This window comes from Falco cherrug, chromosome W (assembly GCF_023634085.1).
Source record: "Falco cherrug isolate bFalChe1 chromosome W, bFalChe1.pri, whole genome shotgun sequence".
Taxonomy (NCBI): domain Eukaryota; kingdom Metazoa; phylum Chordata; class Aves; order Falconiformes; family Falconidae; genus Falco; species Falco cherrug.
In genome coordinates this window covers 2125502-2153463 of record NC_073719.1, presented here as the reverse complement: position 1 = coordinate 2153463, position 27962 = coordinate 2125502, and the positions used below count along the sequence as shown (strand labels likewise).

General features: G+C 42.6%; 1 protein-coding gene across 11 annotated transcripts in view; it reads right to left on the bottom strand.

Annotated features, from left to right (window-relative positions):
• LOC129734524 (CUGBP Elav-like family member 4) overlaps positions 1-27962 on the bottom strand; it is a 342020-nt gene that overhangs the window by 77581 nt on the left and 236477 nt on the right. For 7 of the 11 annotated variants that reach the window (XM_055698111.1, XM_055698116.1, XM_055698113.1 and 4 more), the window contains 5 exons: positions 26959-27106; positions 21381-21530; positions 7976-8038; positions 7714-7719; positions 6269-6349 (listed from right to left, as the gene is read on the bottom strand). In XM_055698111.1, the coding sequence (XP_055554086.1) occupies positions 6269-6349; positions 7714-7719; positions 7976-8038; positions 21381-21530; positions 26959-27106 (448 nt within the window). Of the gene's footprint in view, positions 1-6268; positions 6350-7713; positions 7720-7972; positions 8039-21380; positions 21531-26958; positions 27107-27962 lie in introns of all 11 variants that reach the window. The other 4 variants (XM_055698108.1, XM_055698109.1, XM_055698106.1 and 1 more) reach the window with 1 other exon arrangement.

Below are 27962 nucleotides of genomic sequence, written 5' to 3'. Positions count from 1 at the left end.
CACTGATAAACCTTTTGATCCAGGTCCTATAGATCTGGAAAAGGAACCACACTGTCCTGTCCTCGTCCTCCCCCCCCCCCCATGACTTGATTGTATTTTTGGGGAGGATTAAAGGGGGTCTGGGGGATCAGTGGCAGGAATGCAAGTGGGAAGCGCTTAAGCGAGGGGCTTTGGGGGTTGTGATGGCATGACTGGTATTTTATCAGCCAAATCAACCTCGAGAGTGGCAGTCTGTGCAATATGAGGCTGTTAAAGAGTTTAGAAAAGCAGTGTGGGAAGGGTGGGTCCCTCAAACAGGTCAGAGAATCAGTGGATAACAGAAAAATTGTCAGTATTGGGATAGAACAAGTGTAAAAAATGACAGACTGCACCCAGTGGTGGGATGTCAAGGATGATAGTTTGTCTGTCAGTCAGTCCTCTGGAACCTCAAGAGCTTGATATTTTAGGGACTTTAGGGGTGGAATTCTGTGTGTTTTTTAACTTCACACCTACAGCAGAAATTCATTGGAACAATGGGGTGGGAGTGAAAAATGTCACACCTGACAGTCCTTTGTGGAGAAATGAATCAAACTGGTGTGCATCTGTAGGGTGTAATCATACACAACCTGCCCCAGATGTGGCCCTGCCTAGGTAATTACCAAAAAGTTTATTTCTATTTTGTGGAGATAGGGCTTGGCCAGGGCTACCCAGCAGGAAAGTGGGAGGACCATATACCATAGGCAAATTAAGTTTGTTAGCGCCTTCACAGAACATAGTGTCATGGGTTTCTAGATGATTGGTTAAGTCACTTGGGGTAAGGGTCTTGGTTCATGGGATTGAGTTGTGACTCATGGGACTGTTTGTAATCTGTGTCATCTTGTTCATGATACCATGTTTGTTTTGTTGTTTGCAAAGGGCCCTGCAATGGATGATAAACATGGCCTTTTTGGTTGAAAAACAAAAAGGGGGAAATGAGGGATTAGACTGGGCTGCTGGCATCTCAGGCTTTAATGATGGGATAGAGCTGTGTCTTTAAAGAGAGCGAGCCGCAACCTTGACTGAGTGAACTCTGACAAGAAGGAAGAGAGAGAGAAAACGGGATATGAAGCAAGGCTAGAGCTGGATATGGGGTGACATGTCAGCTGCTGGCAGAGAACATGAAACCCATGCATCTTAGCCAATCAATAGTTGTTGCTGAGCATGCTAGCTGTAAGGATAGCCAATCACAGAAGCTGGAGAAAGGGTACATAAACCTGAAGAAACAAAAAAGGCGTGCTGCTTTGCTGCATTTAATTGCCAATGAAGATTGCAAGTGGGCATTGCAGCCTTTCTGCAATCGCAACCCCATCACGTGTCAAATGTTTGTAAAATAGAAGCAACCTTTTGAAAAAAACAAAAAGGGGGAATTATAGGGGAATGAAGACAGTGGGTTGATTGACATTGATAATATGCAGCTGTGATTCTACAGCAAAGTGGTTAAATAGCTCTGAAAAGTGGGGTGCGGGGGGACCTGGATGAAGTAGAGACAAGGAGCAGTATGATCTGGCCTCTGGAGGATGGAGAAACAATGTGGACAGTAGAGTTTGACCAATGGTAAAGCGTTTTGCTGCTTACTATCTTGTGTTGCATTATTTCCTGACTGCTGTAACTAAATTGCAACAAATACTAATCCTCTCCTGGCTGTCAGAAGTACAGCAAAGTCAGGATACTGACAGATGCCCATTTAAAGCTCATTAAAATTCCTGCGCCTCAGCATGACTGAAGTCATAGGCTCTCCACACTTCCTTTTGGATTAATGGAAAATGAAGCCCTAATGAATATTTGCTAAGCACAATTCTCCCTGCTAATTTGCTGAAAAGACTGTCATGAAGGAACAGCTGATCCTTTTTGCATCTTGTGCGTTTCCTAGAGGTCATGAAGATGGTAACAGTGTTTATTCAAAATGGGGGGATAGTGCTAAGGTGGAATAATTAACTAATTAGGCACCTGGTCATCTGCTTAGCTAAATTGCTTTTGAACCTCAGTGGCCCACAATCATGCTCCCCTATTTCATGCCAAGCTTTTCAATCTCCCCCTCCCCACCTCCTGTCTGCCTCTTCCTAGTCTCCTCACTGAGCCACTATCCCTTCTCCAATCCAATCCTTGCTGTAGTTAAGCTCCACACAATGTGGAGTTATGGACATGATAAATACATATGAAAGTCTGAAAGCATTAAACACTGACACATACACACACATACCCCTTAGGTATCTGTTAGAGCTGAGAAAACTTCTTCCAGGAGAAGACCATGGTCCAGTATATCGGGAAAAATTCATTCCTTCAGCTGAATGTGCCCCAGAGCACTACTGCTGTGGGTTTTCAGATCCATACTATAATAGAATAGGTAAAATTTTGGCTTTGCTGCTGTTAGTGGCAAAAATCCCCACTGATATCACCTGAGCCAGCAGTTTGCTCTGTAAAATTTGCAAATTCTTTCAAAAATAGCATCTGCATTTCTTGGGGTCTTGGATGTCTTGTGCATGACTAGGGATTCTGCCTGTGTGTGCTGAGAAGCTCTTACTAAGGCATAAGGCAGACCAGGAGGCATACAACTTTATCTACACCAGATTTAGAGATTGTGCTCAAGGAGAGAACAACCCTTAGTTCACCTTGAAGTCAGCTTTGTCTCTCAATGCTTGGAGACCAAAAGGAAGAGACCAGGGAAGATGTGAAAAAGCAGAGACCATCCTCAAAGCTCAGTTCAGCTGTGAAATGTGTCTAGGAAACCCATGCTGTGGCTTCTGATACCAACTCAACATTCAAGGCCAAACTCACTCTGTTCCCAAATACAGAGGGATTTTGCTAATTTATGATGCTAAAAACTCCACCTGCTATTGAGAAACAATCTGGGGTAGTTTGATTTTTTTATTATTATTATTTTACTATTATCATATATGAAAGTTCTGCTATTAGAATTTAAAAAGCAGGTTCTTGTTAAATCCACCCAGCTGTAGGTTATCTATTGGAGTCCTTGGTAAAGAAGTCACAAAACAAGCGCTCTCTGTCTCAGCCCTTATACCTTGAGGTGTAGGGTGGTTTTTTTGCCTGAGTCAAGTTAATCTGGGCACTCCATGGAAGACTATATGTATGGCCAACTCTGTATATATGTGTATATTTTTAAGAAACCAAACACATGAGTTGTTAGTTGTTCAGCTCAGAATACTATGAAGAGCTGACTTAGTGCACACATGCAATGACTTTTAATGAACTCAGTCAGGATCAGTGTAGCAAGAGGAAGACCAGAGCTGGTATGGCAAAACCTTAGTGAAAACTCCAACTGTCTTCTTGGAGAGAAAGGTCTTGTTTTGGACTGAGTTAATGGATTATTGGAGCGCAGTATACTTTGCAGTTCAGGGCCAAATACAATACTAAAATTATTTACTGCACACTTTAGTTTTCGAAAGAGCTGTAAGTCAGCTCAAAATCTAGCCATTAGAACACTTATAAAAAAAGTATCAAGGTTCATTCCTACCCTGACATGTATTGTGGCTCTTGGTTTTCTGACTTTGTTATAGATATTTCTATTCATTAATACAGTAGAAGCACAGATAGCCTTGATTTGGATGACAGGAAAATTTGTAAGGAATGCACAGTTTATGAATGGTTTATATATTACAGGCAAACTGTGTTTGATAATGGAAAAAAACCAGGACTGAGGGCATGGGAGTACATGGTAGAAAATTCTGTAGTGTGTCTAAGTTGATTTGGCTTGTTTGGACCCAAGCTGCTAAGCCATGGCTCTGCCCATGCTCCTTACCCTCCTGCTCATTGTTATCATGGGGACAGCAGCAGACCCAACATATCTCTGGGTGTCCACTATCAACGCAAGTAAATGCCATGTACCTGAGCTGACATCAGCTAGCTAGCATTGCATCCCCAATACTGTGAATCACTGTCGTAAGGACTGCTCTTGTGACAGTAATTAAAAATGAGCTATCCCGTAAGGCTGTAGGAAGTTAGCCTGCAGCCCTGGTCAATTGCACACTTCACCTCTACAGCAAATACTCAGAGCCTGGAATTTCATTGCCTCTTCTGCATCTGCTAGCTATTCCATCCCCAGCATGTTCGAGCACAGGGCAGATGAGAGTCACAAGCCTACACTTCATTTTAATATCTAAGTGTACTTTGAGTTTCAGAAAGTATGTCAAGATGAGTAATACTATACAAATTTTAATTATCCCCAAGTTTTGCCTAGTTGACATAGGCTGAATCAAGACTTCATCTCTAGCTTTGATTGTTTTGGATCTGTTCCACCCCATGCACTCTGTCAGCTGCCAGTAGCCTCAGCACTCATGTGGAAGTAATGACTAATCTCTACAGGAACACTGCAGCAGCCAAGTGGCTCTGGGCTTGTTATCCAACCGGGATCTGGGAGCGGAGAGTTAGCATTGTTATTAACAATGTAATCATTGATGTTATTGTTGTGAGCAGGTTCATTAATGAATCAACATTTGTCATATCCTTGGAAACACAAAGTGCTCTTCTCAGCACTGAGCATTATTATTAGAATTTCCTCTTTCTGCATTTTCCTGTTAAAAATTACAGATGCTTAAAGGTCTTCACCCTCTTCTAAAAAGGAGTGTTGTGCCTTACAGATTCTCCTTCTAGTAAGCAGGAGAGAAAGCCACAGCATCTAAACGCTGCAGGAAAATGGAGGACACTGGGAATAGCATCCTGCATTGGACTGGTGGTTCATCTCTTTTATCTGGCCCCAACCATCCTCAATACCAGCTGCTTACAGGAAGGAGCAAGGAGTTATGAGATAACTTGTCCACTGGGTGACAACCTCAACCCACAGAGACACATGGTGCCTTGCAAACACAGGGGTCTTTGAGCAGTGGGTATTCAAACTGAGCACAACAGCTATCCCTCGCTTCTGATTGTTTCTGACACAATGCTATGCTGAGCAATGATCTGATTGCCGTTTTGTCCTGTGCTTAATCTAGTCACAGTAAGTAATAAAAAGCAAATTCCTTCAGCATGGGGGAACATCTCTGTAATGATATATTAGATCTGTGCATCTGTTCTCACAGCAGGGACATGTACAAGAGCTAATCAGGAGCTGAAAGTTGTGTTCCCCAGGAAGTTCTGACATCGGTAAAAAAATTAGTTCCAAATTAGAATGGAATGCCAACATTTCTAATTTTCTTACAATATGAGATTTCCCTCCCCAGAGTTAGTTCTAGGTCATCAAAATGTTTTAGTTTGACAGTGTAATCTTGATTCAATTCATTCTGACTGTTACATTATATGAAAATATTAAATGTCATTATGTATAACACATATAGCATAGAATATATCTGAATTAGTGATCTAATAGAGAAAAGTTGAAATGTAATTATTTTAAATGAGGGTCTCTACACTAAGCTGAAGCATCTGACTTAAATTCCTCACTTAGGCAAGCAGTCTCCTCTTGTCAAGAGAGAGCAGTGGACTCCCTGGATGACGGTTGTGACTAAGTTGCCTCTTAGGATCCCAATGCTCCCCACTGACTGTAAAGGGAACATACAGGACTCTTCATTCAGGCAAGTTTTTTTTATGCAAAGCATGGCATGAATACCTCACAGAACATTTACATGCAATAGTAGGAGATTCACCTCTCCTTACTTTTCAAATCTCCAGTGCAGCCATCCTGTCCTGAAGACTAGATAACTTGACTGCTCTCATAGTCAATGTAAAGAAATAGGTACTTTTATTATATGATTAATCTCATCCTGATATAGATATTGTGCTCTAATTTCTTCTTCAAGATTATCACTGAAGGCTGAAAGGACTAGATCAGCTCCTCTAAATAGTTGATCCTCATTCTCTAAATAGCAGGTATCTGAAATCATGTTACTGGCTTTTAATGAAGGGCCACCAGTGCTTCATTTCCTATTAAGTCCTTTATTCCAATGCAATAGCATTTTCATCTGCATTCTTGTTGCTTGTCTCTAACACAGACACCACCACACCACCACCACTGGACATTATTGCCTAACAGGTCTTTCCATGGCCCATGCACATCAGCATTCTCCCCTCCCTGGGGACTGAGGAGATCTCAGCAGCGATTCCCTATAAGGATGTTCCCTCACATTACTGTTAATGCCAATGATGCTGTGTCACATATGGAAATTGAGAAAAGACTCAGTGGACCATGAATTCAAAGCAATTGGGTGTTTAATGAATACTCTGTAGATATATGATGAGGGGAACAATGTGATGAGAATGGTGTGCTGGTGGCAGAAAGGAGGACAGCCCATTTACTCACCTTCTCTCTGTTGCTGTGGTATCATGGGAGGTGGCTGTGGGAACGCTTGGCTAATCTGGCCATAAGCAGCAGGATAAGCAGCTACAAGGGAGACAGAAAGGGAAAGAAGAAAGAGGGACATATTTCAGTGCTGGGAAGCAAGGAGCTTTCACTCCAAACCATGATACCAAGCTAGAAGTGGGCTACCCCTGCATTTTGCCTCTGTGAAGAGCCATCTCATGCAGCATGAGGTGTGGCAGATGAACCACAGTGATTATTGAGGAGGTACCACCCTGAGCACCCACCCTCCTTTTGGCTTTGTCAGCAGTAACACCAGGGACAGCCATGCAGTGTAAATGGGGATCTCCACTGAGATCTCCCCAGCAGAAATGTGTAAACATCCCAGATTGCACTACAAACACATTGATTCATAAGCTCAGCATGTCAACACCCATGCTGACAGCCACACACAGAGTGCATGTTTCCCTGTGTAATCGCTCTTGCACCCTGATTAATTCACATGCTCATTAAAAGAGATCACATGTGTTTCCTCCCTTACTCTAACCTTTGTATGCCCACACACTGTATAGGCACAGTTGCACATACAGTCTCGGATATACATTTTTCTTTCATGTCCACAGAGACTTTCTTTCTCTCACACAAAGACAGTGGAAACAGTGTGTGGCAATTAAACAGTTTTCCCCACCTCAGTTCCCCCACCAAGCAGACAAGGGGAGCCATTCAGTACCACAGATGATAGATAATGTGTCTTGCTGCTAAAAATATAGAATACAGGTCACCTGCAAGCCCAGAGAGCAGAGGATAAGGGCTATGTGTGTGCAGAGGGATTAATTAACAGCTCAAAGGCTTGAGCTCTTTCCCATCTATCAAACCTCACAAGCGATAAATGACGATAACTAAAACACCAGAAAATGAAGCCCTACATGGAGAATTAAGTAAACTTTCCAGATATAGTGCTGACATGAGATAATAGCCACTCCTCAGTGGGAACCCATGATTGCTTCAGTTACCACAGGAAATAATGACTTTGGGGGTGGCACCTTCCTTGCAAAGTTGGCTATGGATACCCTGTGAATGGAGGTTGAACACAGCAGGTCACAGTCTGCATTAGGTCACTTTGGCTGATGTCACTCCATCAACTACAAAGGACCTGCTCAGCATACAGGGCAACACAAGCAGAAGCTGATCCATTGGGAACTGCGGAGAAATCTGCTGGAAAGCCAGGAGTATGTCTGTGTAGCTCCTAAGCAAGCCTCAAACTAACTAGCTGGGTATAGCCAGTGTAGACTACATACTAAAATGGATATGTGCAAACATACCATATCCTGACAGGATCTGGTTGCCCATCTTCCATCCTCACTGCAGCACTAAGACCTGTTACAGAAAGTGGCCCCCAAATCAGTGACCTGATTTTGCATTTGTGTGCTGTGCTAAGCAGACCAGACCTGGTCCTGCCAATGAAGATGCACAGAGGTATAGGTCAGTGGGAGCCTTTCCAGGGGAAAGGAAGGACATTGCCTCCTTTAGGAGAAAAGACCTTGGGCTTTATATTTGTTTTCACAAGAAGTTCAAATTTAATTTGAGAGTCTGTGACACACACACCCCAGCTTGCCTTGTATCAGCAAACACCTCCCTTCCCCCAGCCCCCTCAGGTGTGTTCAGAGATTAAAGAAAGGTTTATTGGGAGAATGTGTTAATACTAACAACCTGCGTACTGCTGCACTCCAGCATAGGCTTGCTGCAAGGGGTCTGCTGCAGTGGGACTCTGTGCTGTGGAGACACAAGAGATAAGGAATTATTGGTTTAAAGCATGACAAGCACTCTCCCTTTCTCTTCTCTGATCAATATGTGGTGTAGTGTAGAGGGATTTTTAAAGGACCGAGGACATATGTTACCATTGTCCGGGTTGGACAACCCAGGCCTGTTAGTTGAAGCTGCAGAGCAACTTTAAATTGTCCTGGGAACAAGCAGTGTGAGAAAGAAAACAAGCTATGCACAAACAAGAAGCCAGGTGCAGAGCAAGTCCTGGGAACCACGAAATCAGCACACTCTCATCGGCACACTCTGATCAGGCGCCTGCAGCATGCTCACCAGTCAGTGACACGGACACCCACGTGGCCAGAGATTTTTATCCAATCACCTGTGTGTAAAGTCGGGTGAGCGGTTGGTTTAAGTTATAAATATGACCTCTTTGTTTAATAAAGTGAGCATGGCATGTAGCCATATTGGTGTGTTTGTTGGGACTTGGCCGACTCTCCACGGGGGACCCTCTTCAGTGTAGGACAGACAAACCTAGGGGCTGAACATCCCAGAAGAGGAGAAGCTCACTCACCCTACAGACAGGACTGTACAGAGCCCCCCCATGATGTACAAGGGGGCTCTATCCCCCAGCAGTCACCCTGTGAGACTTGGAAGCAGCCTGTGAGACTGAAACAAGGCAAAGAAACCTCTCTCCCTACCCTTGCCCCCCTTCCTCAAGCTTGTTATGAACCCCACCTCTGATCATGCAGATTTTTTGGCATTGCAGTAATCGATGCCAAAGAGCACTCATCTTAAGCCAGGACTGACACTATGCTAGGTGCTGTGCAAACTCAGATCTCAGTGACAGCTAGAGTCACATGAAACTTTCAATCAGAGCAGAAAACAACAGGGGCATAGCAGGAAGAAGGAGAAAAGAACAAAGCAGTGGCTCCTGCCATCATGACAATTCTTGCAAGGACCGTGTTGCTGCCAGGCATCCCCCTGTGCCAGAGGAGATGCTGCTTGGAGGGGGACATCACAGGGAATTAAAGAAGCTGTCCCTCGAGGAAAAAACATTCACAAAGCATTTAATGAACAACAAAAGAAAGATGAAACCCCTACAGAATGGTTAGAAAGACTAAGGAAGAGTTTACAATTCTATTCCGGGTTAGACCCAACCACTGGTGTAGGGCAAGTATTATTGAAAACTCAGTTTGTGGCTAAATCATGGATCGATATTCGGAAGAAATTAGAAAAGATGGAAGACTGGCAGCAAAGGGGATTAGATGAGTTACTCCGAGAGGCGCAGAAGGTTTATGTTCAGAGAGAGGAAGAAACTCAAAAGAAACAAGTTAGGCTTTTGGTTGCAGCAGTAAGGGAAGGACAGAAAGGTCCTCCGCCCAGACGGAATATGAACCTTAACCCATCGGGACCCTCTGGAAAGGAAAGTAGGAACCAGGGAAGGGAGAAGGAAACGAGGACCTGTTTCTATTGTGGGAAGTCGGGACATATTAAGAAGAATTGTAGGAAGAGGATGATGGATGAGAGGATGTTTAAAGAAGATTAGGGGGGTCAGGGGCTCTATCTGCTGGGGACCCGTGAGAAAAATGAGCCCTTGATAAAATTAAAAGTGGGTCCCCAACAACAAGAAATAGAGTTCCTAGTGGACTCTGGAGCAGAAAGATCTACTGTTCAAAAATTACCCCAGGGGTGTAAGATATCCTCGGAGAAAGTAGAAGTTACTGGAGCAACAGGGGAGTGATTCAAAATTAGGGGTGGGGTCCTTGCTGCTAGTGCCTGAGGCAGACTATAACTTATATAGGCAGAGATTTAATGATAAAATTAGGGATTAGTTTGGAAGTCATAAAAAATGAACTAAGAATTAAATTGTGTCCTTTACGGACAGTTGATGAGGGGAGAATAAACCCTGAGGTATGGTATACTCCGGAGACCATTGGAAAATTGGATATCGAACCTTTTTCAGTGACAATAAGGAACCCAGAAATACCAGTGAGAATAAAACAATACCCCCTACCGATGGAGGGAAGACAGGGATTGAAACCTGAGATTCAAAGGTTAATTGAAAAAGGAATATTGGAACCTTGTATGTCCCCTTTTAATACCCCCATCTTACCTATAAAGAAACCTGATGGAACATATAGATTAGTGCATGATTTGCAAGAAATTAATAAACGAATGGTGACCAGATTCCCTGTAGTGGTGAACCCTCATACACTTTTAAAGTCAGCTAGGCCCCAATGATCAATGGTATAGTGTAATAGATTTAAAGGATGCCTTCTGGGCATGCCCATTAAAGAAAGATTGCAGGGATTATTTTACCTTTGAGTGGGAAGACCCGGACACTCACAGAAAACAACAGTTACGGTGGATAGTCTTACCTCAGGGGTTCACCGAGTCTCCAAATTTGTTTGGACAGGCATTAGAACAAATATTGCGGGGGTATGAACTAGGGGAGGGAGTGACCCTTGTCCAGTATGTGGATGATTTACTCTTGGCCGGTGACGACGAGGAGGCAGTTAGGAAAGAGAGTATTAGGTTGTTAATTTTTTTAAGTTTACAGGGATTAAAGGTGTCGAAATCAAAACTACAGTTTGTCAAAAGGGAAGTGAACTATTTAGGACACTGGTTGAGTAAAGGAACTAAGAAATTAGATCCAGAAAGGGTACAGGGCATATTATCATTGCCGGTTCCAAAAACCAAGAGACAGATCAGACAATTGTTGGGCCTTTTGGGAAATTGTAGACAATGGATTGAGGGCTATAGTAGGAAAGTAAATTTTTTATATGCTAAGATATCTAAGGATGGCCTATTGAAATGGTCTAAGGATGATGATGAACAATTGGAAGTTTTAAAAACAGATTTGGTAAACACTCCTGTTTTGAGTTTACCGGATGTCAAGAAACCATTTTATTTATTTATTAATGTTGATGAAGGAACAGCATATAGGGTGTTAGCTCAAGAATGGGCAGGGAAGAAAAAGCCTGTAGGATACCTTTCTAAATTATTAGATCCTGTAAGCAGAGGATGGCCTATCTGCCTACAAGCCATAGTGGCTGCGGCTCTACTAGTGGAAGAGGCTCACAAAGTTACCTTTAGGGGAGAACTGAAAGTATTATCACCCCACAATATTAAAGGAATTTTACAACAGAAAGCTGAAAAGTGGATTACTGATGCCAGACTCCTAAAGTATGAAGGTATCCTGATATCTTCACCTAAACTTGAACTTGAAGTTACTGGCTTACAGAATCCAACACAATTTCTGTACGGGGAACTGTCAGAAGAAATAATTCATAATTGCTTGCACACTATTGAAGAACAAACTAAAATTAGACAAGATTTAGAGGAAGAAGAGCTAGAAAATGGGGAAAAACTTTTTGTAGATAGGTCTTCCCGGGTGGTGGAAGGAAAAAGAAAATCAGGATATGCAATAATTAATGGGAAAACATTCAAGGTAATGGAATCTGGGCCCCTAAGCCCCAGTTGGTCGGCTCAAGCATGCGAGTTATATGCGGTTTTAAGAGCTTTACAATTATTGAAAGGAAAAATCGGTACAATTTATACCGATTCCAAGTATGCTTTTGGAATAGTGCATACATTTGGGAAAATTTGGGAAGAAAGGGGCTTAATAAATTCCCAGGGAAAGGGATTGATTCATCAGGAATTAATAGTTGAAATTTTGCAGGCTTTACGGGGATTGGTAGGAATAGCAGTGGTTCATCTGAAAGGACATCAACGGGGATTGACTCCGCTGACAAGGGGAAACAACTTAGCAGATCAGGAAGCAAAAAGAGCTGCTCTAATGATTTTTAAGGAGAAGAAAGATAGAAACCACTGGAATGAAACCCGTAAAGGGTGTATCAATTGCGGGGATGATTTGCTTGAGCCTCCCTGCTATAGTTGTTGGAAGAATTTTGGGAACAATATGCTCTATTGTAGCTGTGATAATCCAAATTTCAAGTTTTGCTGTGTTCATGGAGAAAAGTTTTTCCTGTACAGTTTAACTGTACAGGAAAAAGACAAGTTAACACGGATGGGGGCAAAGGAGATTGAATCAGGAAAATGGGAACTTTCTGATGGGTGAGAAGTCATTTCAAAGACCATGGCTATAAGAATTCTACGTAAATACCATGAAAACACCCATTGGGGGGTTCAAGCATTAGTAGATCAATTTGCTATAAAATATGCATGTATTGGGGTATATAATATAACAAAAAGAATAATTGGGGACTGCATAACTTGTCAAAGGGTGAACAAACACCAACTAAGAGAAAGGCCATTAGGAGGGCGAGAGTTAACCCACCGACCTCTTGCCAAAATTCAGTTAGACTTTACTGAATTACCGAAGGTCGGAAGGTATAGATATTTATTGGTAATAATAGATCATTTAACGCACTTTGTAGAAGCATTTCCAACTGCTAGGGCCACTGCCCAAATGGTAACCAAACTATTACTTGAAAATGTGATGCCTAGGTATGGTTCTATTGAAACTATTGACTCTGATAGGAGACCACATTTTGTTTCAAAAATCATAAAGGAAGTTTTTACTGCTTTGGGGACCAAATGGGAATATCATACACCTTGGCACCCACAGAGTTCGGGAAAAGTAGAACGGTTAAACGGTGAGATAAAGAAACAACTGACTAAGTTGATGATGGAGACCAAAATGTCTTGGGTGAAATGCCTTCCCCTAGCCTTATTAAACATTAGGACTCAACTCCGTACTGATGTGGGAATATCCCCTTTTGAGATATTATATGGAATGCCTTATGATTTGGAGGTTCCCCGAGATCATCCCCAGGTCGAAAGTTTACAACTGAAACAATATATAGTTCAACTTATGGCTATGAGAAAACAATTGTGAGATAAAGGCTTAGCAGTACAAAGACCTCCATGGGACATTGCAATACACAATATACAACCTGGAGACAAAGTTTTAATCAAGTCATGGAAGGAGTCCTCATTAACTCCCCTCTGGGAAGGGCCTTATCTTGTTTTACTCACTACAGAAACCGCCATTCGGACTGCTGAAAGAGGATAGACTCATGCCAGCCGAGTGAAAGGACCCATCTCTGAGGAGCAGTGGGAGAGCTCTGGAGATCCAGAAACTCTGAAATTGAAGTTGCATAAGAAAAAGGACTAATGAACTGGACTAAAACTATATTCTGCCCTAGGAAGGATTATATCTGTTATCCTTTTGTTTGTATGAAATGCAATTTATGTAAAGAGAATTGATGGGATCATTGTAGCAAGGATTTTTTCTTATGGGATCACTGTAAAGAGTGTTATAAAAAAGAAAGAAAAATAACTGCACAAGCTTTAAAATTGTTGGTGGCCACTGGATGAATAGTTAAGTGGACCCAAGCTTGGTGGGAAATTTTGGCACTTGGTATTAACCCAGAAAAGGGGTGTACACACCCAAACGAACCTCTAGAATCCCACCCAGAGATTGTACAGGTAATTTGTAGAACTACAGTGCCTAAAATTCCTTGTGTACAACCTCAAGTTAAAGCAAAAAACTGGGAGGCCTATAAGGAGCGAAAAAAAACCCAGGAATATTCTCCTGAAGAATACGTTTGCTGCCGAGAAGATGGTACACCTCGCTGCACTAGGCAAAAGTGTAGGTGAAGGAGGCAGAGACATAAAGAAGTGGAGACTGAAAAAGAGATGCTCAAGGGGGCTGTATAACAATGAACAACATAACTCACCCCCGAGGCCCCAGACCTTATTGCTGAAAGTGAGAGGGGAAGGCACAAGGGACACAACCAAATTACATAGGATAAAAAGGGAAGTTTTAATCAGAAAGAACCCACCAGTCCTCCCCAGCATTGGGTATTTATTTGGTTTGATTTGTATAAATTTAGTACAAGCGGAATATAACCCCCACCAACCATTTAAGTGGTTCTTACTTCGGTGGGAAGATCAACAAATAATTCAGATCAAGGTGACACCTGATGCACCCTCCTTCAACGTCACGATCTGTCAGCTGATGGGCTTACAGCTTATGGATGGTTGGCAATCCCCGAATTGTGCTAGCAACAGGAGCAAATGGGACACTAATAGTAGGAATACATATTGGTGCCCAAGTTCAAATCCCGGTAGGAGTTATTATAATTCCCCTGGTCATTTTTATTGTGCCTACTGGAGTTGCGAAACTATTGCCACAGCTTGGACCCCGAAACAACCTGATAGATTTCATACAATAACGTGGGGTCCCTTTGGCTGTACAACCCCTTCTAAAACTGATGGTGGAACTGTGTGGCACCATAAAAATTGTAGGTACCTCTGGATAAACGTCACTAACCCGTACAATCCAGCCTGGTTTATTGGCAAAACATGGGGAGTACGATTATATGTAGCTGGATCAGATCCTGGGAGTTTAATATTAATTAAAAAGGAAATAACAGTACCTGAGCCTCAAGCGGTGGGATCTAATCCAGTGGTAAATGTTCCAAACGACTCACTCAAAAAGTTAAAGAACCAAAGTGTTACTGTGATCCCCCTCCAAAATGATACTGACACGGTGGAATCAGATCCTGAATTAAAAATTAATCCTTTATGGAAACTCTTGAACACAACTTACCAGTTATTGAATTCCACAAATCCAAATATGACCCAACATTGCTGGTTGTGCTACGATATTAAACCTCCCTTTTATGAGGCAATAAGCATAGACTCAAAGGCGAAAAGGGTAAATGGTTCAAACCCGATACGATGTTTATGGGATTCTGAAAGTCGGAAACAAAGCCTGACGATGCAATATGTATCGGGACAAGGGAGGTGTATTGGGAATGTACCCCCAGAGAAAAATAAATTATGCAAAATAAAAGCTTCCCTGAAAGGGAAGCCCCCCGCTGATTGGCTAATACCAGCCAGTAATACCAAATGAATCTGCTCCAAAATTGGAATCACTCCCTGTTTATCTCTTAAAGTGTTCAACGATTCTGAGAAATATTGCATACAGGTGATGATAATTCCCCGGATCATATACCACCCTGAGTAATTTATGTACAATTACCAGAATACCCAGAGTTACCATTTACGAAAACGAGAACCATTCACCTTTACGGCATTAACAGTAGCTACTTTGATAGCTGTAGGAGCAACAGGTACAGGTACAGGGATAACATCATTAATCCAACAGAATCAAAAATTACAGTCACTTAGGATAGCGGTAGATGAGGACCTACTTAGAATAGAAAAATCAGTAAGTGCCTTAGAAAAATTAAGATCACTATCTGAAGTGGTATTACAAAATAGAAGGGGATTAGACTTAATGTTTTTACAACAAGGTGGGTTATGTGTCGCCTTGAGAGAACAATGTTGTGTATATGCTGATCACACAGGGGTTGTAAGAGATACTATGACAAAACTTCAGGAGGGCCTAGAAAAACGAAAAAGAAAACGAAAAATGCAACAGAGCTAATATGAATCCTGGTTTAACAACTCTCCTTGGCTAACCACCTTATTATCTACCCTTGCAGGACCCTTGATTATGTTGATATTAGTGTTAATTTTTGGACCCTGTATATTTAATAGAATAGTTACAATCGTAAAAAACAGATTAGAAACAGCTCATTTGATGTCTATAAGAACCAAATATGAACCTTTAGGGAAAATACTGGAGGTGGAGGAGACCCTCATTTTAAGCCAACAGGAGCTTAAACGATTTGATGAACAAAATGGTGAAAAGAAAAAGGGGGGATTGTGATAAACTGTGAACTGTTTGTTCATCAAAGTTTGTAAGAACAATGGGAATTTAAATGGAATATGCAAAGGTCAGCCACAAGTATCCGGTCAGGAAGGGTTACGAAAAGAAACTTGAGAAGGAAGGAGGGGGTGGGGCTCATGAAGACGAGGAGTCCGTGATGTGAGGAAGACAAAGAGCCTTCATCCCCACTACCACCAGGAAGCCGAGGAAGGCAGAAAACGACCCTCTAGCAACAAGCAGCGCAGACGCAGAGTGCACCACTAACACCGGAGGACGAAGGGTATAAATCCAGTGACTTTCGGGAAGAGAGTGCGCGCCGTTGGTGGAGCAGGGGACTCCCCAGCCGCCCAGCACTGTTTTGCTTACTTGTCACTTGCTTTAATAAATCAAATTTTCTAATTGGCCAGTCTCTGTCATTTAATTGGACAGGTAAACTATAACACTCTGCCTGATGCAAAAAACCAATGATGATTTCCCAAGTCAGCATGAAATACCAGTGCTTTAAAATTAACACCAGGAATCTTTCTTAGTACTGATATATCTCTAGATTAAAATCATAGACTCATAGAATGGTTTGGGTTGGAAGGGACCTTAAAGATCATTTAGTTCCAACCCCCCTGCCATGGGCAGGGACACCTTCCACTATACCAGGTTGCTCAAAGCCCCATCCAGCCTGGCCTTGAACACTTCCAGGGATGGAGCACCCACAACTCTGGGCAACCTGTTCCAGTGTCTCACCACCCTCACAGTAAAGAATTTCTTCCTAATATCTAATCTAAATCTACCCTCTTTCAGTTTAAAACCATTACCCCTTGTCCTATTACTACATGCCTTTGTAAAAAGTCCCTCTCCAGCTTTCTTATAAGCCCCCTTTAGGTACTGGAAGACCGCTATAAGGTCTCCCTGGAGCCTTCTCTTCTCCAGGCTGAACAACCCCAAATCTAACTTTTTAAATGAACATTCAGCTGGCATTAGGCCCGACATTCAGCTTTTGTCTGAGAATGAAAGGATGGAGGTCGCAAAATGAAGCACATTGTTAAAAATAAATAAAATCATTTTAAGTGATGTTCTGGATCCCTCCTGAGATGCCAGTAACCCAGCTACAGTGTCTGGCTAAGACAAGCTGTTATGTGAGTGCCCCAGATGAAAATGGTTGTAGGGGACAGAGGGCTGGAGTCTGCTGTGATGGTCAAGGGTGTCAATCAGAAGGAGCTGCACTGAAGACAGTAGAGGTGCGAGGAAAAATCTTGAAGTAAAAGCCAAGGAAATCTGCTTTCTGAAATCAGAGGAGTCCAGTTCTTCTGAGAGAAAAAAGCAAGGTCTGGCACATTTTGGGCCCATAAGACACCCTGGGTTTTGACTTTGGTGGAAGGAGTCAGCAAACCTTATACCTACATGATATCATCTTCACACACACCCCTGATTGCCTATGCATTTCCCAACAGATATGCGTTATTCCATCTATTTCACTCTTTTGCAGCACTGCTCCCCACACAAGCCTACAAAAATGTGTTATTGCCCAGATGCACAGCTTTGTGCTCTGTCCCATCTATTCATTCCTCTCACTGTCCTGGAGGTATTTTATACCTCTCCCAGGAGCTACAGATTGGCCACTATCACCTCTCGGAGGGTGGATGGGGAGGAGGGTAATGAAAGAGTGGCAGTGCTGTTCAGTCTGTGGGGTAGTAAATAACATAATGATACCAAAAAAAAAACCCTATGTGAAGGCCAGGTTCAAAATAAATAAATAAATGACCAAGAGGTGTCTATTCGATCCTTAAATCCAACCTAAATCACAGCCTGCAGCCCTAATCTGTATTCATAATTATATCATTTTGTACAACAAGTTTGTGAGACATCTCAAGAAATTTATGTAAATAAAATTCATGGGTGCCATAGTACAGATTCCATATTATTAAGATTGATTAGGACTGCTGATGCTGTGATTAAAGAAGCCAACATTTACTGTTGCAATTAATTAGGTATTCAGAGACAACAATAACTGCAATAACAACAAAAAAGAATGTGCTGATACAGCAGAAAATGGAGACTGATCCTGTGTTTTATAGTCTCTTTTCACAGTTTAGGGACTGGACACCACTCAAAGACATGTCCCATTTTTTCTTCCCCTGCATGTCAAAGGAGCCATGAAATCCAGGGCATTTGTGCCTTCCACTCCATCCTGTTAATTGGAAAAGCCCTTTCTTAGCATCCCCAGGTATTGTAGATGCTGCTTTGGAACAACATATGGGCCTACTATGAAATTGATATAGCTCTTTCCTGGAAATCAGGATTATCTTTATTATTTCCTTAATAGTCCCACCTCCAAGACCCATCCATAATCTGGGCCCTGCTGAGATGGGTGCTGTGCAAACACATGATAGGACTGGTGAAGCTTCCAGTGGAAAAAGCAAAAAAGACACATGACTCAGAAATGTGGAGAGGTGGAGGTGGCGGGCCAAGGTGACATACTAATACAATAGCAAAGTAATGACCATACTTCCCTTCCTTTGCCTAAGGTCATAAACACATAACTCAAGGTCATGTTTTAAAAGCTATTAAGGCACTTAACTCCATGTTTTTGGGAGCTTAGTTTAAGTCATCTTTGAAAATAAAGCTCAAGGTCTTAACTCAGGTGCCTCTGAAAACATCAGCATTTTTATTTACACTTTCTTCCAGATCAGAGGAGAAAATACTTTGGCTCTGGAAAGATCTTAAACAACCTCATTCATTATGGCTGCATCATGACCACTGGAAGTACATGGCATCATTAAAGTAGCTTAGAGTAGAGATGGAAACTTCTTATTATATTTTTAATGAGTGCATTCATTTATTTATTTAACCAGTAAAGCATGGTTTACGGCACATGGCAGATTGTTACAATATATGGCAAGTCATAGCCATAGCAAGACTATGGTTATGTACATAATATTGCAGCACTCTTGGACACTTTCAGAATGCGAGATATACCATAAAAGAAAGTAGTTTGGAAGATGCTGACTTTGGATGGGGACTGACATGTTCTTTTCTTCTCTATAATGTTAGTATAATTGCATGCTCAGCTTTAATATTTTATTTTTACCCTTGCAGATAGAAATGCAGATATGCAGAACCATAGGACATTGCCAGGAACAGATGCTACAGAGGAAATTGCAAAAAAATCCCATAACAGACAATGATGGAATAAGCTGCCCAGTGCTGAAAACTTCTTTCTAACACCAAGTAATTAGTGGCTGACTTATAAAGCATGAAGGTTTGTGTCCTTTCTACATTTTTATCCAGTCTAATGTGAGTGTGGATGTTCTCAATACTCATATAAATGTCTAATCTTTTTTTTTTTTTTTTTTTTAATGCTGCTAAGGTCCAGGCTTCAATAAAGCCTGTGGCAAGGAGTATAGTTTTGGGAGTGCATAAATGGTCATGAAAAGGAACAGTATAAGAGAGCAAACACATGACATGTCCTACACCCAAACTGCTATGAAGTATCTTGCTTTCAGGGTTTCATTGTTAGTGGGGACAGGCAGAAGAAAAATAAGAGGTGAGGGTTTGGCCTGCCACTGTTCCCTTTACAGCTCTGCTGTAACTTAAGATGTCACTAAGTTATGGGGAAGCTGACCACCAGGAAAGAACAATGTGTTGTTGAAGATACACTGAGATAAATCCAAACTTTACACAAAGCAGACTATTTGTACATCAGCTTTACTGGCAGAAAGGAGCCTCTCTGCCTGCAGTGAAGAGGAGCAAGGATGACTGTCACCTTTCATTGTTAAACTTTTGGTGTTTGTGCATGGACTTAGTGAGAACTGCTGGCTGAGCAAGTCTCTGCAAAACTCAGAATGGACAAAATACCTAACTGAAAACTTTCTTTAATTATGGGGGTATTTGGACATAGTAACACAAGTTCAAGTCATCAAGATTCATCTAGAACAATCATCTTTTTCTCTGCTATCTGCAGTAATGGATCACGAAAGATTAGCTAAAAGGAGCTAGATAAACCAGAAAAAATATAGACACAGAAATGTATGAATAAACAGAAATGATAGACTCTCAAACAGGTAGATACTTAGATCGATGGATTGTTGAACAGATGGCTGTATTTATATAACCTTAAAGACAGGGTTCTTTCTTGATGCTGTGGTTGAGCTCACTGAGCGTACTAAGGGCTTCTGCAAATCTTCTGATGCCTCCGTAAGCTTCCAAACGCTCCCCATCCCTCTAAGGTTCTACAAACATGTATATACATGCTTATGTTTTAATTCAGTAAACCCCTTGATTTCAATTCTGCTTAAAGTTAAACCCATGGCTAAATGCTTACAATGGGGAGGATGATAGTTATTTTTCAGTACTCTTGGCATTTCTGGGCTTTCCTTTGCTGCATTCACAGGGTGGCTTTTTTCAGTGACATTTTCTGAACTGTAACTAGCTAAGACTTATATTTCTATGTTATGTGATATTTTTCCTTATAGCTCATAATAAAGTCCCTTGTGATATTCAGTCTTCTGAGGTTTAAGGACTGGCTTTTCTTAGGGGTTTTGTGGGCTTTTTGGCTGGAGAATCTGTCTCAGTGTCTGATTTCCTAACAGACTAGATCAATCTATTAGTGCCCCAGGGTAAAATAGTCCTTTGCCAGTTGGTGGCTAGGATCAGGTAGTAACATTTATTTATATGTTTATTGTTATGATTGTTAGTATTTGGGGAGAAATAGTAAGGAATGTCTTCTTAGCAGAAGTACAACTTAGAGGAGAGGGCTATCTCAAGTCATGAGGATGCTGAAAAAATGTAGGTGCACATTAGGGACTTGTAAACTCCTGAGTTCTTGGTGATTACAGCCTAAAGGTATCCATATATTTGTAACTACAGGTATAGAGGTAGGTACGTATCCTTTAACCTCCCTCATTCATTCCTGACTGCCAGGGCTTGCAAAATCACCCCTTCAGTATGATTTGAGCTAGTCACAGTGTATGAATCCCAGCAGCAGTTCTCTGGTGATCTGCCACAAAAAGGTGAAGCTTAACCTGTTCTGTGGCTATATTAGAGCTTCACTTTCCAGACCTGGTAAGGCAACATGGTTTGGATGAAGTGTGTACTTTGGAGACCAGCAGCTGCCTGTGTGCATGATCTGAGGGATGGAGCAGTTTGGGTGAGCATCCATGTGTACCCTCTGGACTTGTCCTTCCAGAGCCATCCAGATGCAAAGGAATCTCAGCAGAAGATACCAATGGTGGGTGCTAGGGGAAGCAAGCAGACTTAGCATAGATCCTTCAAGGCTTCCCAGGAGTACTACTGCAAGATCTACCAGCATGAACTGGTCAGGCCTTAGATCAAATTTTACCTAAACCAAAACATGGTGAGTGTCCTGATTGTATTCACCAGACAAATCATCCTGGCATACAGCAGATGAGCATTTAATTCTTCAGCATAAAAATTTTCCATCTCCAACAGGCCCTTGATGTCTATCATCCAGATTTAAGTGTATAAAAACTTTAGCTGGGTAAGCCCTAACTACACCAATGCTAGAGTGAGCCCTGATGGCATGAGGTATAATCCTTCTGAGGTGGCTCATGCTAGACAAAGCCTGTGGATGTGGACAATCTTCCTAAGACTGAAGGAGAAGGTTGTGGGCACAGCATTGATCTGGCTTACCTGGGTAAGGGTGGATGCCATTAGCAAACACAGCTTCTGTGGCAGGCTGCCCATTAGCCTGCGGCGGGAGGCCAGTGAAACCATTCACCCCAATGGGAGATGGGATGCTAGGCACAGCTGGTGCAGTTATGCCAGGAGGTGTGCTTCCACCTGCAAGTGGGGAGGACACACAAATCAGAGCTGGTGAGCACTGGAAGCAATAACTATATGGAGAAAACTACTGACTATCACTCAGAAGTCTTCTGATAAACCAAGAAATGAAAAATCTGCCAAGCTGTCACACAAAGAAAGGGACTGCTTACCATTGCTCCTCTAGCAACTTAAAAGCACTTAAGAAAGGCTTGCAAAACTTTCTGCAACAGAATGAAAGTTTTGCTTGGTGATCATGGTCTATAGACTAGATCTACGGCTAACATCAAGCAATAGATGTCATCTTTGTGGCCGTACCAATTTCCAAAACTACTTTGTCTGCATTGTCTCATGAATACAAATTTCATGTACAAATGCATTTTGAACTTCCCCAGTACCATGGACCATTAAAAGATTTGGCAAGTTTATCTGTAGCCTAAAGGTAGCCACTGATATTTTTTTTAGTGTCACTGTTTGGCCCAAATATGACTTTGTAGAGTTTTAGCAGAGTTCTCCCAGTCAACAGGGGGAAAATTTGGGCTGGATTTGTTTCTTTCATGGAATCATACTACTCCCGTTCTTCCCAGATGCATCCTGTGGAGGACTGTAACGCTACTATTTCAGAAGAACAATTTAAATCTTTATGTTTTGGATGAGATCCCATCACCCACTGGTAAAGCATTGTTAAATGAAGGTTCAACAAGAAGTGCTGGGTCCTGCACTTGGGTCACAACAACCCCACAACATGCTATAGGCTTGGGGAAGAGTGGCTGGAAATCTGCCTGGCAGAAAAGGACCTGGGGGCTCTGGTTAACACCCAGCTGAACATGAGCCAGCAGTGTGCCCAGGTGGCCAAAAAGGCCAACAGCATCCTGGCTTGTATCCAAAACAGTGTGGCCGGCAGGACCAGGGCAGTGATCATCCCCCTGTACTCAGCACTGGTGAGGCTGCACCTTGAATACTGTGTTCAGTTTTGGGCCTCTCACTTCAAGAGGAACATAAAGATGCTGGAGGTTGTCCAGAGAAGGGCAACAAAGCTGGTGAAGGGTCTGGAGCACAAGTCTTATGAGGAGTGGCTGAGGGAACTGGGGTTGTTTACCCTGGAGAGGAGGAGGTTCAGGGGGGAACTTATTGATCTCTGCAACTACCTGAAAGAAGGTTGTAGCGAGGTGGGTGTCCATCTCTTCTCCCAGATAGCTAGCGACAGGACAAGAGGAAATGGCCTCATGTTATGCCAGGGGAGGTTTAGACTGGATATTAGGAAAAAATTCTTCACTGAAAGGGTGGTCAAGCATTGGAACAGGCTTCCCAGGGAGGTGGTGGAATCACCATCCCTGGAGGTGTGTAAAAAACCTGTAGATGTGGTTCCTAGGTACATGGTTTAGTGATGAACTTGGCAGTCCTGGGTTAACGATTGGACTTGATGTTCTCAAAGGTCTTTTCCAACCTAAATGATTCTATGATTCTATTATTCTATGATTCTAATTATCTGAGGGGAGAATTAAATCCCTTTGCTACCTCATTGTGTCCTCCTATGTATGTTTAAAGTGGCTGGGCAGTCTGTGCTTCTTGCTACATATTCAGTTTGTTTTTGGAGACCAAAAATTAATTTTGAATAAGAATGAAATAATATTTTTCTCTTGTCTTCTGTGGTGGGAAGTTAAATTATCTTCAGCAATATCTTTCTGTGTCAAGGTATACTACTGATTAAAAGCACCATTTTTGCAGTACCCTCTTTTTAAACCAATTGCAGAAATTTTCTTCAGCACAGTAGCATTCCATAATTAGTTAGTGCAATAACAGACTTTAATGACTGCTGAAATCTGTGTTGGTGCTTTAAAGATAGCCAATGTAGATGCATGAGATGTTTTAACATGTTCTGATTTGAGTAGCCAAAAAAATAGGCAATATTTCAGCTCTTTTCTTATAACCTGAGCAGACAAGCTGCTGGTTCCACTTTCATTATTTAATGAAGTTGGCCTTTAAAAGTGTCTTCTGTGGAGGTACAGGGAGCCAGTGGTGGCAACTGAAGTCCAAAGGCAATGCTCTTAGCACATGCCATCAGCTTGGAAATCACAAGGGGTAGTTAAAATTCCAGTTGCTTTTCTGGATCTCCTTTGCATAGACAATGTAAGTAATTTTTTCTAAAATTGCAGCAAGGGATTTGTGCTTGCTATTTTGTGCATGTCTAAGGAAGCTTAGGCATATTCATTGCAATTCTTTAATCTTCTTATAATGAATCACCTCCCCCCCCCAAAGAGTTGAGATCTGTAGTTGGAGTAAAATTGGCATAATGTCTATTAGTTTTTCCTGGATCCAAAAGCCTTTAACTTCCCAGGTCCCATGCAACTCATGACCATGAATGAACTCATGGCCATGTCCTGAGGAACCCACTCTCCTAGAGGCAGGATGCACAGAAAACCAGCTGGATTAAGAGCACAGGAGAAGCAGGTTTAGACTGACAGGGAGGTGAGAACCCAAGAGACCTGAAGATAGTAGCACAGACGCACTATGCTCAGCCAATGCCTCTAAAGCCTCAAGGGTTACCAGTGTCCTTTTTCTAGCACAAATTTTCTTTTTCTTAGGAAAGATCAAAACCTTTTTTTTTAATGTTCCAAACACTTTTCCTAATGCCTATTTTCCAAAGAACTTTGAAATATTTCATTTTTCATTCCAAGCCAGAACAAAGATATATTTCAATGACACTAAATCCTGCTATGAAGCAGTATGATCATTTTCCATTTGGCTTTCTGAATGCTAACAAAAGCCAGCAGGAGAATTCACATTAGGCTTCAGATATCTCCTGGCTACTCAAAAATCACTGCTAGTGTTGTAGGCTTGCTTGCTCAGACATTATGTGAAATATTTTCTATGCATCTTATTACAAGCTTTGTGAGTGGTGTAGTAATATTAGGAGTCATTTCAAAGTCTAAACATTTCACCCAAGGAATAATTGTCAATGGCAATTTCCACCCATTACAGAGGGTTTTCATGAAGGAAGCTACTTATTCAAGATAAATCTGTTATAATGCCAAAGTGCATAGGCTTCATGACTGAAAATATGTCATAAGGAGAGTGCAAAATCTGCCACCATGAAAGAGATCAAGGGATCATCTAAACCAGCATCTTATTTTCAATAATGATCAGTCATGGGTGCTCTGGAAAGCCTATAAAAATCATGAGCTTTCCTCTCCTATATTCTGACAATAAGAGTTTAACAGTCCCCAAAAGGAATATCAGAAGAAGAGCAGAGCTTACACAGAAGAAGGGCTGGGATATTTTTCATGTGCTGGATATCATGGCTGGCACAGAATTTGGCTGTTGTACTGGTATTTACGCACCTTTCATAACTCGCTCATTCTCAAGACTTATTTATATGCAAAAGAGCTTCTGCTCTTTTGTGGTGGGGCCATCACATACCAGAGCCTGGATTCAGCTTTCTAGGCCCTGAGAGCATTTAAATTCCAAGAAGTCATTGTTTGACAATCTCTCTGCTCTTACCAACAAAAGACAAATATAGCTAAAGCAAGTATGATAATCTTTCCAGCAGTGGGTTTAAAGATTGTACGTAAAATTAAGCCACTTTTCTATTTGGATTTGCAGTAGCCCCATTGACTTGGGTTTTATACATTTATTGTTGTATAGTCATATATTCCAAAATGTGTGGTATAAGATTTTGAGTCAAGTGCTTTTCCGTGGCTCTCCATAAGTTTGTGTAGAATGACATCTGTCTGTCTCTCCCTTATTCCCCTCTCATACTCTAATACAAGCAAAGGAAAAGATAGGTATCTGATCCAGTAGCTGGTGACATTATTCCCAGCTACAGATTGCAAAGAGATGCTAAGCTCTGTGTGCATGGGGAGGGTTTTTTTGGCAGACAGAGGGTAGCAAAATTCAATTTATTAGGAATGTCCCTCAAGCCTTAGCTGCTGCAGTGCCTTATCCCCCTGCCATCCAGTGTTTGTCAGCCATGAGGCATCTTTCCTGGATGCTTTGTCAGACACCCTTTCCTGCTCCAGGGCTGGTGTAGACCTCTCCTTGTTCGGCAATGAAGCTGCCCCTTTCCTCTCTTACTGCTCTGCTTTGCAGGAGTCCCAGATCCTGCTCTGCCCAGCACTGCCTGCACCAGAGCTGGCTCAGACATAGCTCACCCCAAACTCTTCTCAAGCTGGTGCCCTCCAGGCCAGCTTGAAGCTTCAAGGCTCACACAAGGGCATTGGTATGACATGTCTTTCTGAACACAGTCCCATCCCCAGTGACTCTCAAAGGAACAACCAGCATCACCCCAGGACCCTTCTATCCTAACCTGTCCCTTAGGAATGGTCTTCTGAAGATGCATCCTTGAGTCCTCTGCTCCCTTACCAGAGTCAGTGGTATTATTGCAAAGCTCTCCAAATTCTCACTTCTTTGCTCTTGCAGTTTGGCCCCACTTTCCCTTCTGCCCTACTTCCCTACATTAGGCCACATGCCACTGCATGAGTACCTGATGATTCCCTGACTTGTTCCTGCCCTAAAGATTTCCTTGTCTTTCAAGCCCCAGGAAAGCCAGTCCTGTTTCAACTCAGCTTAATTATCTGCCCCCTGAATCATGTGATTCTTGTGACCCCTTAGAGCTTTGCCAGATCCTGGCAGCCCTTTACTGTTTCTGCTCCAGCAGCCAGGAAACCTCTCACCAAATACTTGCATTCCAGGTTTCACCAGAAGTCTTCCATGAGTACCTCTTGTCCTATTACACAGTAGCAAAAAGGCTTATGTGTCCCAAAGACATAGCTCATCTCATTAATGATATTGCATTTCACTGCAAACTTTATTTTGTTTGTCTTTGGACCAGCCTGGCTGTGACAGTGCCAGCACTGAACAACCCTTCCCCTTCCCTTGGGTGTCTATATGCACCAGTGTAGGTCAATGGGGAATGTTTTGTGCCATTTGGAAGATGCTCAGAGCTAAAGGAAAGTTATATAAGGGATAAGGCTGAGAGGGAAGGGTCATGGTTGAGAGCCCTTTCCAGTGCCTTCCCTGCCAGCCCCTTCCTTCCTCCCCAACAAGCCCATTGCGTCCTGGCTCTGGTGAGTCTCAGCCCTCTTGCTCTCTCCTAATCCACCAGGAAATGTCATGCAGCGAGAGACACACCTAGCCCAACAGCACACTGCTGTTGAGCCCTTTAATTTTTCCCTTATAACTATTTAATGATACAGATGCTGATCCCCAGCTGGCCCCAGCCCTGGCAGAGGCAGTAATAGCCTTTCCCTGCCCCTTTTGCCTTCTCCCAGACCACAGAAGGATCTGGTCAGTTCCCCTCCTCACTTCTGGTGGCCCTCACCAGCAAGACCAGCATTTCAGTAAACACCAACTGAGAGAGAATCTGTCAGCTAATATGTCCTGCCAGGTATCCCCAGGATGTGGCCAGATTTTCCTGCCATTTGCCCTCTCCACCCCCCAAGCTCCTTACCTGAGGTTGGTGTTAAGGGGGCAGCCGCCAGGCCATTCATGTTCAGAGCCGCCATCTGCTGCATCTGGGCTGCGGCAAAGGCTGCCATGGGGTTCAGGTAGCCACCCTGTGCCACCGATGCCATGATCGCAGCTTGCTGCTGCATCAGCTGGAACAAAGAGAGCAGGGGAAAAATATCATGTAGTCACTGGCAGGTCAGCCCGCAGCACTGGCAGCAGGATGGGAAACCGGTGAGGGTGTGAAGCATCCCTCTGTTTTGAGATGTCAGCTCACCATGCGTGTGGCACCTCCCAGCCTTGGCCCATCTTCTCACTATAGGGGCCGGAAGCAAAGTGCATCATTGTATCTTGTGGGGTCTTTATGGTCCTCACCCCCTCATGTGTTCCCCAATGTGGAGCTCTCCCATGAGTTGAACTAAGCCCTCTGACTCCCTGGCCCTTCCCTGATGAGAAAGGCAGAGGAAAGACTTTATACATTCCTGAGCAGAGAGGTTTCATGGCTTATGTTGCTTGTAGCAAAACTCTGGTGGCTGCTGATGGAAGACCAGTGTATGTGCAGTGGTGGGGAGAGGGAATCCCTTAGCTTAGCTAGTTCTCTGGGGATAAAATGATTTGTTTTAATCTGTCAGTGACAAAAACGTTTTTTCTTATGCTGCTGGGAGGCCTCCGGTGGGCACTGAGCAAATCCATGACCAAACCTTCTAACCAGATTATAGCACCTATTTCCAATTTTCCAATGCAGCCAAGCAGAGACTCCTGGAAGAGCTATATGATGGAAGGGAGCTTGCCTACTTTAGCAAGATTAATGCTATGTAGCGGGAAAATCCCTTCCCTGTAGTTTAGATCTGGGATGACATCCTTAATTATTTTTTTTCCCACAAAGTGATCAAAGTGCTGCTTCTTTTAACACATCTACAAAAGGCACAAACAAGGAACCTGGGATATTTTTACAGGCATTTGGGGGTAAGAATTTTGGAGCAGAAGGGTAGTGAATGGTTATGCATG